This window comes from Barbus barbus (genome assembly GCF_936440315.1).
Source record: "Barbus barbus genome assembly, chromosome: 45".
Lineage (NCBI taxonomy): Eukaryota > Metazoa > Chordata > Actinopteri > Cypriniformes > Cyprinidae > Barbus > Barbus barbus.
In genome coordinates, this window is record NC_136723.1 from 15,167,266 (window position 1) to 15,183,356 (window position 16,091).

General features: G+C 33.5%; 2 protein-coding genes across 2 annotated transcripts; one reads left to right on the top strand and one right to left on the bottom strand.

Annotated features, from left to right (window-relative positions):
- Positions 1–313: 313 nt before the first annotated feature.
- On the bottom strand, positions 314–6,904 carry LOC306864171 (golgin subfamily A member 7-like). Its single transcript, XM_079407929.1, has 6 exons — positions 6,849–6,904; positions 5,199–5,321; positions 4,943–5,095; positions 4,757–4,858; positions 1,286–1,342; positions 314–1,202 (listed from the first exon to the last, which is right to left on the bottom strand). The coding sequence occupies exons 1-5, from the start codon at positions 6,855–6,857 to the stop codon at positions 1,298–1,300; spliced, it is 432 nt and encodes a 143-aa protein (XP_079264055.1). The 5' UTR covers positions 6,858–6,904; the 3' UTR covers positions 314–1,202; positions 1,286–1,297.
- A 3,714-nt stretch (positions 6,905–10,618) lies between these two features.
- On the top strand, positions 10,619–15,526 carry LOC306863913 (secreted frizzled-related protein 1-like). The gene is made up of 3 exons (XM_079407508.1): positions 10,619–11,297; positions 12,015–12,095; positions 14,255–15,526. The coding sequence occupies exons 1-3, from the start codon at positions 10,793–10,795 to the stop codon at positions 14,578–14,580; spliced, it is 912 nt and encodes a 303-aa protein (XP_079263634.1). The 5' UTR covers positions 10,619–10,792; the 3' UTR covers positions 14,581–15,526.
- The last annotated feature ends 565 nt before the right edge of the window (positions 15,527–16,091 follow it).

Sequence of the window (16,091 nt, forward strand, 5' to 3'; positions counted from 1 at the left end):
CCAAAAGACACCGAATGCATGGTTTATTATGCAACTAACCCTTTTATTACTACTATTATTTTTTATTTTATTTTTAATAACTTTTATGTTAACCAAACCTAAAATATTTGAAGTCCTGTAATATTTGAAGTTACACTTCTTTGATGTTAATGGTCACATTGATATGCAGGTAAACAAATAGAATATTAAGATAAAAAGTAATCCAATAGTAACCCATCATCTAGATCTTTCATCATGTAATTTGTTTCAGATTGTATTTGTAAGTAATCTTCCCAACACTGTGTGTGTTTTAAAAAAATGCAGACAAAGCAATCAGTTTGTTCAAGAAAACACTATTTATTGTACGATACATAGTTTAAATAAGTGTCAAAAGATTTTCAAAAAAGACATTATGATACAACACTGTTAAAAAGATTTACGCAAGAAACTGAACAGCAGTCTGAAATACAAGCTGGAGATGCAATATTATATGCAAACCATGCCTTTTAAGGATTTATGGCATATGTGTGTAATAAGGATTATATTGCAGACCCCAATAAAAGTACAGTAGTTCAATGGTAAATATAGTCAAATGTAGTGTTAAAACAGCATGGAAGAAAACACTAATTGTTTTTGCTAGAGGGGAATGGAAGAGAACAGTGACTTGAAGTAACTAAACTGATTACATAAAATCATTAAATATAACAAACTGTAATTATCAGTCTCAAATTTCCACTTACACAAAACTGAAGCTTCTTCATGAATGTAATGACCGTTCTAACAAGCACATATTGGAGCAGACTTCTCAAAAACAATTTGTTACTATGAGAACAGTCACAAGAGATTTGAACAATCAAGATGCAACTGTATTATGACAAAACATTGTGCACTCAATCTATACTTCCCATTCAAGACAAGCATATACAGAAAACAAAAGAAGGGAACGCACTGGAGCTGCAATATAAAATTACATGGCACAACATAAGATTTAAAACAAATCAGTTTAAGTAAGACATTGGAAAGCTGTTAGATGAGGGAAAGCTGGTTTGGAGAGTTTCACTAAGATACATAATATAACCACTCTCTCCCTCGGTCCAAAATAAAACATTAATGGATCAAAGGTCTGAAATTAAAGGTATGCTATCTACATTTAAAGCAATCGGGTTGTGATATCATGAGATGGTATAGTCCAGCAGGCCAATAATCACATTCAAAACATGATCCTGCAGGAAGATATAAAACAAAATGATTATCCAATGCACTTAATATTCAAGATGCCATCATATTTAGGTCGAAAAGTATTTACCTTTGGTGCGTTTTATCTTGAACCAATACTTCTATCCTCAAAAATAGTGATCTCCACCTTTGAAAACTCAAGTTAAGGAATTTAAGTGCTGTAAGATTTTTTTTTTACAGTCCAAAAGTTTGGAAATGATTTGAAGTCTCTTATGCAGTAAAAGTCACAAAATACAGTAAAAACAGCAATATTGTAAAATTTTTATTACAATTAAATAAAATGTTTATTGTAATTGATTTTTTAATATGTTTAATGTAATTTAAATTATTCCTGTGATGGTGTAGCAACTCAATGTAATAACTACACCTAATGTAAAAATTGCACATAATGTAATAAGTATTATATTATTATTGTAATAAAATTTAATTCTCAACTTAAAATCTTGAGCTCATAATGTAATCATTTTTCAAATAATGTAATTGGTTATTGTATGAGAAATGCATTACATTATGAACACACTGTGGCAACTTATAATGTAATCACAGTTCATAAGGTATACCAGAACATAATTTAAATTGTTTACAATATTATAATTATCTTTCAATATAATACATTTGACCACAAAGCATAATAGTTTTATGTCAAATATACCATTAAAAGAAAATTAGGCTTATTAGGCTATATTGTGAACTTTTATTGTGAAGAAATATTCATTTAACTCATGCTCCGTGCTGCCGTTGCCTGAGGCAGATAATGCAATCTACTACATTAGACTTTGGAAACTTTTTTTTTTAATTTGTTCATAAAAATTAACATGCCTTCAATGCCTTAACTTTGATGAAACAATTAAAATATATTTATATGTAACCATTGTCGCTGTCATCATGCCACAGACATTACTTGAGAAGACAGACACCTCCACTGAACCGATGAACTGAGATGAGTGACATGCTCGGTGCATTTGAAAATATAAAGGGAGCACTCTTTGCACGCATTCCAGGCTATAAGTAATGCATTCAGAATTTTAATAAAAGGTTGTTGTTTTTTCATGATGCTAAGAGGAACAGTGTCCCCTCACTAAAGCTTAGCTATAGTTTAGTTATTCTATATAAATGCTAAAATGAATCTCAGATATGAACATATTTGCTTAGTCTTTTCATGTACATATTTCAATCATGACAACTCTCAGAAGATTTTAGCATGGTGATGGTGATGGAAATGACAATGTTAATGTATTTTGTCTTGGCGGAATAGATCTGCCATGCTGCTGCTGTTGATTATAGCTGTAGCTGTAGATTAATGCTGCTGCTGCAAGCAAGTACAGGAACTTGCTACTGCCAATGCATATGGCGATACGTGCCATGAGTATTTAAGACATACTGCTGCTGAACAATAGCATATCAAATAACCCATAGCAAATCTATACAGGTGGAGCTGGGGAAGGTGGAGGGCTTCAGAGATACTCTGAAAGCACGCTGCAGGAATCTCAAGTGAATACTACTAGCCAGCCATATAAATGCAAGGCAGTAAGCTCATTGGCTGCATATGCAGCATGAACCAATCAGCTTGTGCCAAGTCACTCTCTGAATATCAGTTACGTTAACAACCCGTCAGCTTGCGCCATCTAGAGTTTCATGACTGAACTGTATTATTAATTCTAAAAAGAAATGTGTATGTCCTTTTAGAATTCATTTGTTTAGTATATACACACACAAATAATTTCTAAATGGAAATATATATTTTAGAAGTTTGGAAGTACTGGGCTGCTTATACTTTATTTCCCCACCAATATCAAAATCAAACCAATGCCCTTGCTTCACATAACACAAAATGAAACTTTTCTTTGGCTTATTCCTCACTTTAATACTATTACTGTAGCTGTTTATTATAATTATATTTAACAAGTCTTCTTATTACACCTACACCGATTATACTCATTTATAATTCATATTCATACTTTTAGGTGTTTGTCTCCTTTCTCTGATGTGTTCTAACAACATCAGAATTCTGGAACGCTGAATATTTTGATACTTGAATAAAAACAATGAGAGCATCCATACTGTAGTTGGTACTGTGCTCTACCCTTTGATTTAGCAATGTAAAAGGGCATGGAAATCAAGCAATGGATGTTGAAACATACAGTAAAATGTAATTTTGGAAGCGCTGATTGGAAGCCTAATGCAATTATGAAATTTGACAATATTTTTGGTGAGTTTATAATGTTATAAATTACTCATAATGTAATAATTGTTATTCAAGATTTTATTACATTGAGAAAATTACTACATTATGAACATTTTATTACTATAATAATGTAATACTTATTACATTATGTGCTGTTTTTACATTATGTGCAGTTATTACAGTGTCACATAATCCTTCAGAAATCATTATATGCTGATTTGCTGCTCAAAAAGCCATATTATTTATTTACATATACATATATATATATATATATATATGTGTGTGTGTGTGTGTGATGCGATCTGGGAAAACCTGTCGGAACGTTCTAAGCAAATTCGAAAATAGGTCAAATATCATTTTTTGTCAAAATTAAGTTTTCATTAAATTATTATTCTAACATCTCGTCTATCATCTCGGAAAATATCTTATCAAAATTCAATTGTTTAGTGCAGAAAAACAGTGATTTATTGCAGCAAGCAGAAGAGACTGTGTATTTCTCTTATGTGAAGAACGTGTTGCGGAGGCGCTTTCTCTTAACACCACAAAAACAGTTAACCTGTCAAAATAAACCATGTAGCATATATAATAAAGGTGCACCAATGCACATTTCCCACCAGTCCTGTGTAAACTACGGCACGCAAAGTTGATTTATTTTTTTAATATCGTGAGATGGTGGAGCGGAAGAAAACAAAGTAGCCTGAAGTAGCTGCTCACTTAAACGATCTAGCTCGTCAGTGCCCTAAACGATGTCATCATGGACTATTTCACATCCAGAGATGAAGGATCGGATGATGAAGTTACTAAAGAGGAGTCTGAAGACAGTCTGGTATATGCACAGGTGCACGAACAGTTGCACTGTGCTCGCTTTTCTAAATGTAAACTACAAGGTACACTATTCGTTCCATTTAAACATACAAGGGGTGATCAAAAGTTCAGAGACTATGCCCATGATGAACAACGGAAAACTGTCCTCTTCAGGGTAACATTAGTCTGTTTGTGTAACGATGCAGTATAGCGCTCCTGACAGACAGCTCTCGTTAAACCTGTTAAGTGAAAGTGAAACCCGTCTCACTTTAAACCCGTTTTTCTCAAAATTCCACTTCTGAAAATCATAACTATCAGCCAACTTCAGATAGCCGTAACTTTTGTTACGTTGGACAAAATAAAAACAGTTTTGGAAAGGGCTTGACCCCAGCTTTCATATGGTATCAAAACCTAAAAAAGGTAAAATTTCACTGTGTGTTGGGTTTTCCTAGATCACATCACATATACACACACACATACATATATACATATACATATATATATATATATATATAGCAATTCAGTCAGGTCAGAAAACTGTAGGAAGGATACAACCCTGAGGCCCCTCTCTATGGGGTCAGTCAGGAGAAGCCCAAGAGGAGCGTAGATCTTCTCATTCTGCTCCTGGATGTACTTGGCAATCTTTTTCAGCACCTGATTGAATCCAACACAATATTGAAATCCATACGCATTATTTGATATTGATGACAACTAGGGCCAATCGCTATATCAACTCACTTTCTCATAGTGGGTCTCCATGCAGAGGAAGATTGTGTACGCAGTGAGACAGGCCAGACAGCCCTCCAGATATGACCTGCCACCCAACTTTTCCGCCTCTGCATAGAGATTATTCAGGGTCTGTACGGTCTCCTCAAACTGCTGCTTGTCAATCTGTAACAAAACAATTATCAGTATTCAGAACCCATATGGCAAAGCTTTGGATATATTTGACATCTGTAAATACAGATTAGTGGTAAATGGTTTCTCCACACACCCTGCTCTCCAGTTCTGCTGGGAACTTGGTCTGGAACCTGCAGATTGTTCCAGAGGTGTAGTCTCTCTGAACGAAAACCTTGGAGGCGACGGCTGCTTGCCGCAGGTCCTGCAAGCTGTGCGTCTGGTGGGAAAAAACACAGATTACGGATTATTAACAAAAACAATATATCTTCCATCCTCAAAAATAGCGATCTCCACCTTTTAAACACTTTAAGGAGAGACACTGCAGGCAAAAACACTTTCATGCACCTGTCAAGTTTGAGATTTTGGTTTTTCATAATGTGTTTTTTCAGACTAGTGGAAAGAAAACATCCAAGAGACACTTAAGTGTTTCTTTTATAGCACTTCATCTATTTGTGTCAATAGAATCAATTACAACATATATTTAAAGGCCGTTTTCTTCTACACTGAGCCATAAATCTCCACTTAAGTAGCACTTACACACACCAAACTTTACATTTTTATTCCGGTCTATATCCTGAAGGTTTTCACAGAGGGATTTGTTCATATATAATTTGCTTTATTATATACAACATTTTATTCCCCCCAAAATTGTGAAAATATATTGTTTTCTGTCTGTTCTAAGTGTTTTCTGAATTATGGAGAGACAAAAATGATAAACAAAATTCCCTCTGTAAAAACATTTGAATCCAATACGTCCAAAAAAATTAACTTTGAAACTGACTTCATCCAGTGTTCATATGTTTGTACTAGAAATGTATTTTAATTAGTGCATATTTCTTTAAATAATGCCTTATTTGCACATTTAAACCTAACATTTTACAAAACTTGTAAAACAAAAAAAAGTTTGCAATTATCAATGTAATCAATCAGCTAACTTAGTCTTTTTTTACCCTATTCACCTGCAGTGTCTGAAAGTGTTTTTCCTGTCATGCAGACACACGTTGACATTGCTCTTGGCATTGCTCACCTACAAGAAAATCTATGAAATATTATATTTTAAGACCCGATAACCGGTTACTAAACTAAGGTTTTCCATGTCAAAATAGATAGTAAATGTATTATATTTTTAATATAAAAAAACAGTAATATTATGAAATAATGACAATTTAACATGACTTCATATTTATTTGAATATTATTTTCAAATAAAACTTAATCCTGTGATGGCAAAGCTGGTTTTCAGCATTATTACTCCAGTCTTCAGTATCACATGATGATCGTTCACAAATCATTCCAATATTATGATTCGATGACCGAGAGACATCAGTTGATTATTAAAAACACAGGAAATCATACCTATATCCACCGAAACTACACACACAACGCCCTTATGGCATCATCATCATCATCATCACCATCAACAAATACAGTAAGTTACATTTAAATAAAACGACTGAAATCTAATGACAACATGAACCTCGTTTTAAACATCCTGGTTTAATACTTATATGAATGTATTGTCAGTAAAAGTGAGGATCTAAATTTTACGAAAGTTAATAATCGACGACGATATTTATATTTGACGAAACGCTAACCTGTCAAATAATAGCGTATTACACCTACACGTGTGAATTAATCACATAGTAGGAGAGCGAAACATTTATTATAACGCATTATTTTAGACATCTACATCTGTCAATAAACAAGAAGAAAGGTGTAATTAAATAGAGTTTTTATTCACTCACCTCCGCCATAGTGGCTGCTGCTCCTCTTCCTGTTTTTCGACCTCCTGTCCTCCACAAAACACAGTCCGGGAGGAACCTTTGACTTTATTCATCAGTTCCGCAGCTACACCAAATCTAATACGGCGAAGTTTTATTGCATTTTTATTTTCATCACCTAACGGATGAAGTATTGTGAATTAACTTATTTGGTGAAAACTAAATTTACTTAAAAAAAAAACACCATTGCCAGCTATTTCACAGTAAAATACCTATAAAGAAAATATATAAAGTGACATGAGAAGATAATTAGTTCACTGATGTTTTTGCACCCAACATATTTAATATAAAACAAAATAATATTGTGTAATAGTTTCAGTAGTTGCTCAAATGAAGTGGTAATCTCATAACTCATGTAAAATGTAGGTTATAATCTTCTTTTTAAACTAAAAATAATTCATTTGCTGTTCCCAAAAGGGATTTTGTTGTTTTGGATGTAATTTAAATGTAAAACAGATATGATCTCACTAGATATTTATCATAATAATGATGTATTTGTTTGCCAGCATTAAGACAATAGCGTCACATTTGAAGGCCATTGTGTTCATAGGTGAGAAAAGGAAAGCCCAGTCCAGCTTACTAATGGTGTTTATTCACATTTATTACAGAAGAATTTGTGATACTGAATAAAACCTAAAGTAGAAAAGGTTAATGCTTAAAACAGTTCTCTCTCCATCTGTGTTTTTGAAATCCTACTTGGATGACTTATACAACAGAGAAAAGTCTTCATGATTGAGAATGCAAGGAATCACCCTTATTTTACAGCCTTGCATGATGAATGACACATCGGTGAGACCATTTATTTCTAAATGTTCCCATGGGACACCTGGGCCATCTTTCATAACATACACCATCACTCAGTTCCTTAGACAGCACTGGATGAACTCAGTATGGACATAAAATAAGCTTGTGGTTCACCTTGACAGTCTGTGAGATCTCTAAAAAATCAACCATTTGTCATATCATATATCATTTATCAGATATTTTGTAAAAATAGCATGTTGTGCAGTAATGTTTTATTTTATATTTTCTCGGTGTATCAAGTTTGCTGTAAGTGCACTTCATCTGCAATTTAACAGGCATGATCGTTTGTTTAAAAGGATGTTCGATTCACACAAACTATTTAATTTTTTTATCAATTTCAAATGAGGAAACTCCAGCACTGTAATTAAGACAATAAATGAAAAACATTTGTAAACATTTGTCTGTGAAACATTTTGTTTTGAATCATTCAACTCTGACTTTTGTTTCATTAATTGTATTATTGCAATTTAATAATCTTTTTACTGATGAATAATTTATTGATTTATTTCATTAAATGCATCAGGGTATTTTAGTATCACACACACACACACACTATATATATATATATATTAATTTTTAGGTTTTAGTAAGTTTGACAATTTTATAAAAGTCTATTTTGTTTTTTAAGTTTTAGTTATTTCAGTGAAAATGAGAAATGTTAAATAAAATAAGCTTGCTAAAATATTTTTCTTAATGTTTATGAAGTAGTTTAATATTTTCATTAATGTTTAATTTTAATATTTAATATTAGTACTATATAATATTAATATTTTTCATGTTTAATAATAATATATATATATTTTTAAATATTTGGTAATTGGGTCAAATCATTTTAATTAATGTTAATAAGAATTTATTAAGGATGTTATTTAAAACATTAATTCAGCAAAATTAAAATAATACGCATTTTATTTTATTTTTCTACAAAAATGAACAAATGTTGGTGCTGTGAAGTGATACAATGAGCAGGTGTTTGGCATGTTTTACTGAATTATAATAGGGAACTATCAGTTTTATAAATTAATTTATTGACTGCCATTCTATGAACAAAGTGACCAAAACTATACCCCAAAACACAACTCAAGTCTTCTTTTTCTGCAACTTTATTCAAATATCACCAACGCCATATCAGGGGAACAGAAAATATGTTTTACTAGTATAACTGCTGTATAAAATATCTGGAAAATATCTGATTCCAGCCAAGTCATGAGTGGAGACATTCATAAATCTCTGAATGACCCTCATTTATACATGCAGTCTCTTACAACAGGTGGTCTCACTGGAGGGATACATGGTCTGCTACCACCAAAGATCATCTCGTGTGGAGAAATCACGTGTAAACACATCATGATGACAGATATATTTTAGTGTAATTAAAACATCTTACGAGTTTGGCATCCCATGATAGCATGTCTGTTTTCATTCAACTGTCACTTCATAATGAACATTGTGAAATAATCGTGTGGTTATGAAAGCCAGAACACAGCTGCAGTAATGTGAGAGAGGAAATGCCCACATTAGCTTTTGTATGGTTGAAGTTAGAATTTGGGTAGAGGCTGCTCTCAGAGTGAAAAGCAAACGAGACACAGCGGAGGGCATCTCGCAAGCATCTGCATCCCAGTCCTAGAAACCCAGCCAAAAGTCACAGATGCTTCATTATAAATTCTAAATAATGTGTCTTTGTAGCAGAGGAGCCATCCGGCTTGCATTGACCGACTTGACAAACACTCTTATAAATCAGGCTGTGGAACTTTTATAGAATTAGATCAGACATTTTACAGATGTACCACTGATACAGTCCATGTACAGCCATTTTCACATACATTTTATTAGTCTGTTACACAAGAGCCTTTCAACCTGGAGCCTCTTTTAACAATGGCAGCTGTTCGGATGCCAGTTTTACCCAAGATGGTTTAAAGGAATAGTTCACCCAAAAATGAAAATTTAGTCAACCTCAGACCATACAAGATGTAGGCTAGATCAGTTTGTTTCTTCATCAAAATAGATTTGGAGAAATTTAGCATTACGTTACTGTCTCACCAATGGATCCTCTGCAGTGAATGGGTGCCGTCAGAATGAGTGTCCAAACAGCTGATAAAAACATCACAATATTTATGCACACGACTCCAGTCCAAACATTAATGTCTAAAGAAGTAAAAGGATTCATGTAGGTAAACAAATTCATCATTAAAATATTAAAACTGCTTCCAAGTTCTTTATCTATAATAATGCATCCTCCAGTGAAAATATCCATGCCCTGTTGTCTTCTCACATCAAAATCAACTGGACTTTGGACGGCTATTGCTTGTAAACAGTGCTTGTTCTGTGCATATTTCACTCCTGATTCAGACAAGACAACTTATCTTTCTTTACTGACACATGTCAACTTAAATGTCTCAGGATACTAAAATAAATACACGCAATTATTTTTTTCTGCTTCATATTTATTAGCAAAAACATTCAATATTATGAACAAATATGAAAGATATAAAATGAAGATTTGTGTATACTGTACTCACACAACATAGGCCTACTTTATGAATCAACAGAAAAAAAAGTAATACAAATCTATACAGTGTGTTTTAAGTGTGATAGACCACTGTGTAACAATTTTTATTTTTTGAATCGAGAACCGCTCATTCAGAAGAACGATTCATTCGCGAAGTGAGGATTAGTATATTATTTATCCGATACTTATAAGAGAGTGATGCATCCCCAATTATAGTGTATTCTCTATAATATATTGCATTAAAATGTTAATTGTAAAATTCTGCTAAAATGTTTTACTCGTGCGCATCTGATGAATTACTTTAGTCCCCTTGCATGCAGAAAAAAATGTAAATATATATTTGTCAAGCACATTGAGCAATCTTCGCGTTATGCCAAGCCGGTTGCATTACTATTGGTTGTTTCACCTTTCAAGCGCGTTCATTACTCTGGCTCTGCGCAACGGAACGGCAGCGCGCGACACTCTCATATCGAGTCTGTGGAGAACGAGGACGTAACAGAAACCTAGTTAGTGCAGTACTAATGAAAAAACATACTTTTGAAGTCTCAGCAGTGCAACGCAGTTGGATATAATTGTTATTTTTTCCTCTTGTGCCATGAAGAACCTTCTCCCCAAGCTGTGGATCTTCATCGCTCCAGCTGTCTTCCTCCCTTTGCTCAACGCTGCCGAGTATGAGTACACCTGGAAACCGGAGACGTGGGGGCACGGTTACGGCAAAAGCCCACAATGCATGGCAATTCCCGAGGACCTGAGGTTGTGTTTTAATGTGGGCTACCACCAGATGCTGCTTCCCAATTTGCTGGAGCATGAAACCATAGCGGAGGTGAAGCAGCAAGCGGGCAGCTGGGTTCCTCTGGTGCACAAAGCCTGTCACCCCGGCACGCAAGTATTCCTCTGCTCGCTCTTCGCCCCTGTGTGCCTCGATAGACCCATATATCCGTGCCGCTGGCTGTGCGAGGCTGTCCGGGACGGTTGTTCCCCTATTATGCAGGCGTTTGGGTTCCCTTGGCCTGAAATGCTCAACTGTGACAAGTTTCCCCAGGGCGACGTGTGCATTTCTATGAACACCACCAGCAGCAATGACACGGACACATCCCCAGGTGTGTATTATTGCTGTATTTGACGGAATTTCACATTAGCTTTTTTTAAATCTTCCTTTTTATTCTTAAAAAAATATCTTGCAGACAAATAAATTGTGCCCGTCTCTAGCTTATCTGAAATGTAATATATTTTTATGCTTTCACTTCACAGTTACGTTTCTTTTTACTACAATTTACTGTTTTGGTTACATATTGTTACTGTTAGGTTATTTAAAAATAAATACAAATAAAAGTAAGAATCAGTAGGTGTGTCGTAAGTTTAGACATTCTGTGAATTATGGTTTGATAAGGCTGATTGTTTGTTTAGATACATTTATGATGCATTACAAACAAATAACCTAGGGTTATTGACGTATTTAGTTTTTACTTTACATTACAGTGTTAAAATACATTTATTTTTTAAGTGATGTCAAAGTCATAGCCTGCAGTAATACATTTGTTGCATCTTTGCACCATTTTGAATTTGAAACTGTAAAAAATCAAGTTGATAAAAACAGTATACATCTATTGTGATGCTGTTAGATGAACATAAAAACTAAACACACAAAATCAAAATAATACACTGATGATGATGAATATTATTGAATGTTCTAAACATTTACACTTAGATCAATTTATAATCTTACAATTGCTTACATCTCAAGTCGATAAGGAAACTTGACTGAATACATAAGGCAGGACATTTGGATAAAAAAAAAATTCTTCTTTTTTCTTTAGGTGTCCCTTCTGTTTGTCCGCCATGTGACAATGAGAAGAACACAGAAGCAATTCTGGAACACATGTGTGCCAGTGAATTTGGTAATTAATTTTTTATGCAATATTGTTGTATTAGTATTTATTTATTTTAAAATATGAAATCCTAGTTAAATAAAGAAGACATAAATGATAAACGTAGATTTTCCTCTTATGTTGCCAATTGAGATATTAATTTATTGTGTCTATTAAAAAAACATATTTGTCTTGGCTTTTTTTAGTCCTGACTATCAACACACTGATCTTATGGTTTAAAGTTGAAACACACTACAAAGTCAAACCCTATACTGACTTCAGACACTTTTGAAAATGAGCTCTTATATAGACTATTATGGAAATCTGTCTAAAACATATTGCAACGCACCTCAGATGTGAAGGGTTTTGGCATAGTCCGTTTATGAACATAACAAGCACTGAAAAGCAAAACCTATTCCAAACACTTTTCGGCATGCTGCTACTAACGTAAGTGATTTCAGAATGCTTCATTTATTGGCCAGCGCTTAATGACTTCAAGAGAACAAAATCAAATCTGATTCCCATCATTGTGATTCCTCTCAGGTCCAGGTTTTTAGCCCATGCATTTGTTTTCAATAATATAGTTTCCTGAAAAAAATATTTCTAATATTACTTTCAGAATTTGCAATCTGTTTCTCTCTTGAGACAGTAAGACTGGTCTAGTGCTGCTTAAACATAACAACATGTGTGTCCAATATTGTTTAGCTCTGAATAGATATTTTTTTGTTGTTCTGTTTCCATTGTTTTGATTTTAAATGCAGCTTAGCATGGTCAAACCTTTTTTTTTTTCTCTCTGTATATTTATATATTTTTTTTCTTTTTTTGTAGAACAACATACTCATAACAGTTGATTATTAGATTTAAACCGCAAATGGAGATATTTGGATTTATAAAAAAACAGAGCTGCTACTTCCATTGCAAATGCTGTTTCTAAGAACCAGTCATGTGGTCAGAATCCAGAAGGTCTTTTTTTTCAGGGTTTGAGATGTTGTCAAAGACAGGAAACTTGCCGCTGGCAAGAATTTCATGGGACCTTTTATTTTATGGCAAGCTATCAAGCACCAACCCAGCAAAGGCTTTTGCTAGTCATTATAGGATGACTGTCTAAAACTATGTGTAACACTGTTGAATGTGAAACTGAAAATAGGCAGTTGTTACTTTAAGCAGGTAGATATTTCTACCTAATCTGAGTTTAATAATCATTTTTGATTAACATATATATATATATATATATATATATATATATATATATATATATATATATATATATATATATATATATTTTATTAATGAAATATATAATGTAATTGTAACCACATGAAGCACATTTTAGGTTACCTGCAATTTTCTAAAGTGTATTTGTGTTAATGCTTTAAGCAAAATGCTTATAATTAAAATTATTGTTTTAAGCTCAAGGTATAAATGCAGTACATGAATAACCTATCAATATTTGTCAAAATAAAGCTCCAGGGAATAAGAACATTTTGCAGCTGAGGATGATTTTAAAGCTAGCGCTTTAAAAGGACACTGTTATGTTTTTGATTATGTGTAGTAGTTGTTCTGTTTTGTTGTTAATGCTAAACATTGTTATCCACAATACACCCATTTAATAATAACCCATTTAAAATGCTGAAATTCTTTCATAAATGCAATGCTTGAATAACCAATTATTTAAGGTATGCCTCAGGGATCGGTAATAAGACTTTTTTGTTTTAGCATCAACAATAGAGCAAGTTTAGGAGAAAGTGTGCAGTCTCTTTATTGATCTTGGTTGGAATTAGAATTTGATGCATACCCAAGAATCATATCCTCACACACCCTGGACGATATTGCGATACAACACATTGCACCATGCAGCTTTACACAATTAGCACAGAATAGCATCTGAAAGACATAAACTAGAATGAGTTCTTGGCTAAAATGTGACAACAGATGATGAAAAACAGCCAAGTGTTCAGCATCTCCATAGCAAAGAAATACAACAATGACCTTAAGCAAAAATACTTCAAATATTTGCATTTTCTGTCAGTACTTGATTTTTTTTAATTAATGTTTTACATAACCCTTTTAGATGTTACATAACTCGTTTGGATATTTATTCAAGACTTCACAGGTGTGCAAATAAACTGTCTCATTTAAACTTTAATGAACATTAATGACTTCTAAAACAAACATTTTTCTTTTTGTAGCAATCAAGACGAAGATTAAGGAAGTCGAAACAGACAACTTAGACCGAAAAGTCATTCTGCAAAAAAAGAGGAAGGTGGTGAAGCTTGGAAATCTGAAAAAGCAGGACCTAAAGAAGCTTGTACTTTACCTGAAAAATGGAGCAGACTGTCCATGCCAACAACTGGAAAACCTAGGGAGCAACTACTTAATCATGGGCCGCAGTGTGGGGAAACAGTATATATTGACAGGCATTCATAAGTGGGACAAATCTAGCAAAGAATTTGAGAAGGCCCTTAAAAATCTTAAGAGCCATAAATGTCCAGCTTTTGAAACAGTGTTCAAGTGATTTTTGATCAGTTGGTTACTAATCTTTTTGAACTTTCCATTATAGCATTATATTACATTTTGCATTACAGTACAGTTTAGAAAGGAACCATAGATGCCACAATCCAACTTAGTTTGTTTACCTAATAAATGTCTGAATATATACATACAAACAAGTGCCATTTAGTTCACTTTTTAAAATGTTCTTGAACATTTCTAACCAATCCAAGTACAAAACAGTTATTCACCGTTATTTACATTCCATTATGCTACAAGTCAGTTGAGTGAGTTCTGCTTTTGCAAACACATGCCTTTTGATATATCTTAATGTTTTCATGGTGGAATAATATCTATATCCATGCAGTCTGTTAATAATGTTTATGTTATATAACATTCATCACATCTAGCAGGTATTCAGTAAAATGCATAAGACATGCACCTTTAACAATAAAGACATTTTTTGACGGTTTGTTGTTGCATAGGATGCAAATCACAGTTAATCAAGCAGTGGAAGGTGTATAGCATGCGTGAGGACTTGCACAATGCACTGTAATCATTTAACATTAAAAGAGTTAATATATTTGATTGCACTCTTTATTTATTACATTCATGAGTGCTTTAAGGAAAAAAGACAAGTAGCAGTGGTGACCTGCCAAGCAGTCCAGCTATAACAATCACATGCTGTGAAATCACTGCAAAATAATCACTTCGAATAAGAACAGATTAGAGAAATTTCAGACTCTGCATTTGCCCTGTGTAAGCAAACAGCCAGACAAAGTGTTTATCTTGTATAGACAGATCAGAGATGTTTGTTTTGGACTGAGGGAGAGATTTGGACATATTTCTCTCCCAGCTTTCCTGATGAAAGGCAGTTTGAGTTTTCTCTTTCTCTCTTTTTTTTGAGGAGAGTTAGTAATATATTTTGTGTCGAAATCAAATGATTATATGATAAATAAATAAATTATGGGAAAAAACAAAAAAACAGATCTAGCCAGTTACTGACTTGAAAGAAAAAAAAGAAAAGAAGAAAAAATGCAACTAAATTAACAATGAAATTAAAAAAATTATAATTTTAGTTCATGTCTAATATGGTGTAGAAACCATTTTTACATAAAAATTGCTTGTAAATTAATTGTATATTTGCTTTGTTTGCTTTGATGTCACCTATGCTAATGTACTTCAAAACATTGAAAACTTTGACATTTAAAATTTACGTATTTCTCCTAGGAAAAACTGACTAAAATATTGATGACTCATCCTGTACTACACCGATTTTTGTCCAATCAAATGCCACTCCAGGTGAGAATGTCCCTAATGACTAGCATGCCTCCAACTAGCAAGTAGCAAATCATGGATAATGGCTGTGGTGCAACCACGGTTATTCAAACAAGCTTGTGAAATACGTCACCTCAAGAAAAACAAACTGCAAGGTTTTGGACTGAGGGCATTTCCCTGAGAAAACATCTGTGTTGTAATGCCCGCCAATCAGTAATCACCTTGATATGCTTTAAGTGCCCTTATTTGTGGCTGATG

Coding starts and splice junctions, on each gene's coding strand:
- LOC306864171 (XM_079407929.1), bottom strand. Junction 4,859..4,942: donor TGGAGACCCACTATGAGAAA/GTGAGTTGATAT, acceptor GGATTCAATCAG/GTGCTGAAAAAGATTGCCAA. Junction 1,343..4,756: donor TAGAGAGGGGCCTCAGGGTT/GTATCCTTCCTA, acceptor GAGTTTTCAAAG/GTGGAGATCACTATTTTTGA.
- LOC306863913 (XM_079407508.1), top strand. CDS start 10,793: ATGAAGAACCTTCTCCCCAAGCTGTGGATCTTCATCGCTCCAGCTGTC. Junction 11,298..12,014: donor TGACACGGACACATCCCCAG/GTGTGTATTATT, acceptor TTTTTTCTTTAG/GTGTCCCTTCTGTTTGTCCG. Junction 12,096..14,254: donor CATGTGTGCCAGTGAATTTG/GTAATTAATTTT, acceptor TTCTTTTTGTAG/CAATCAAGACGAAGATTAAG.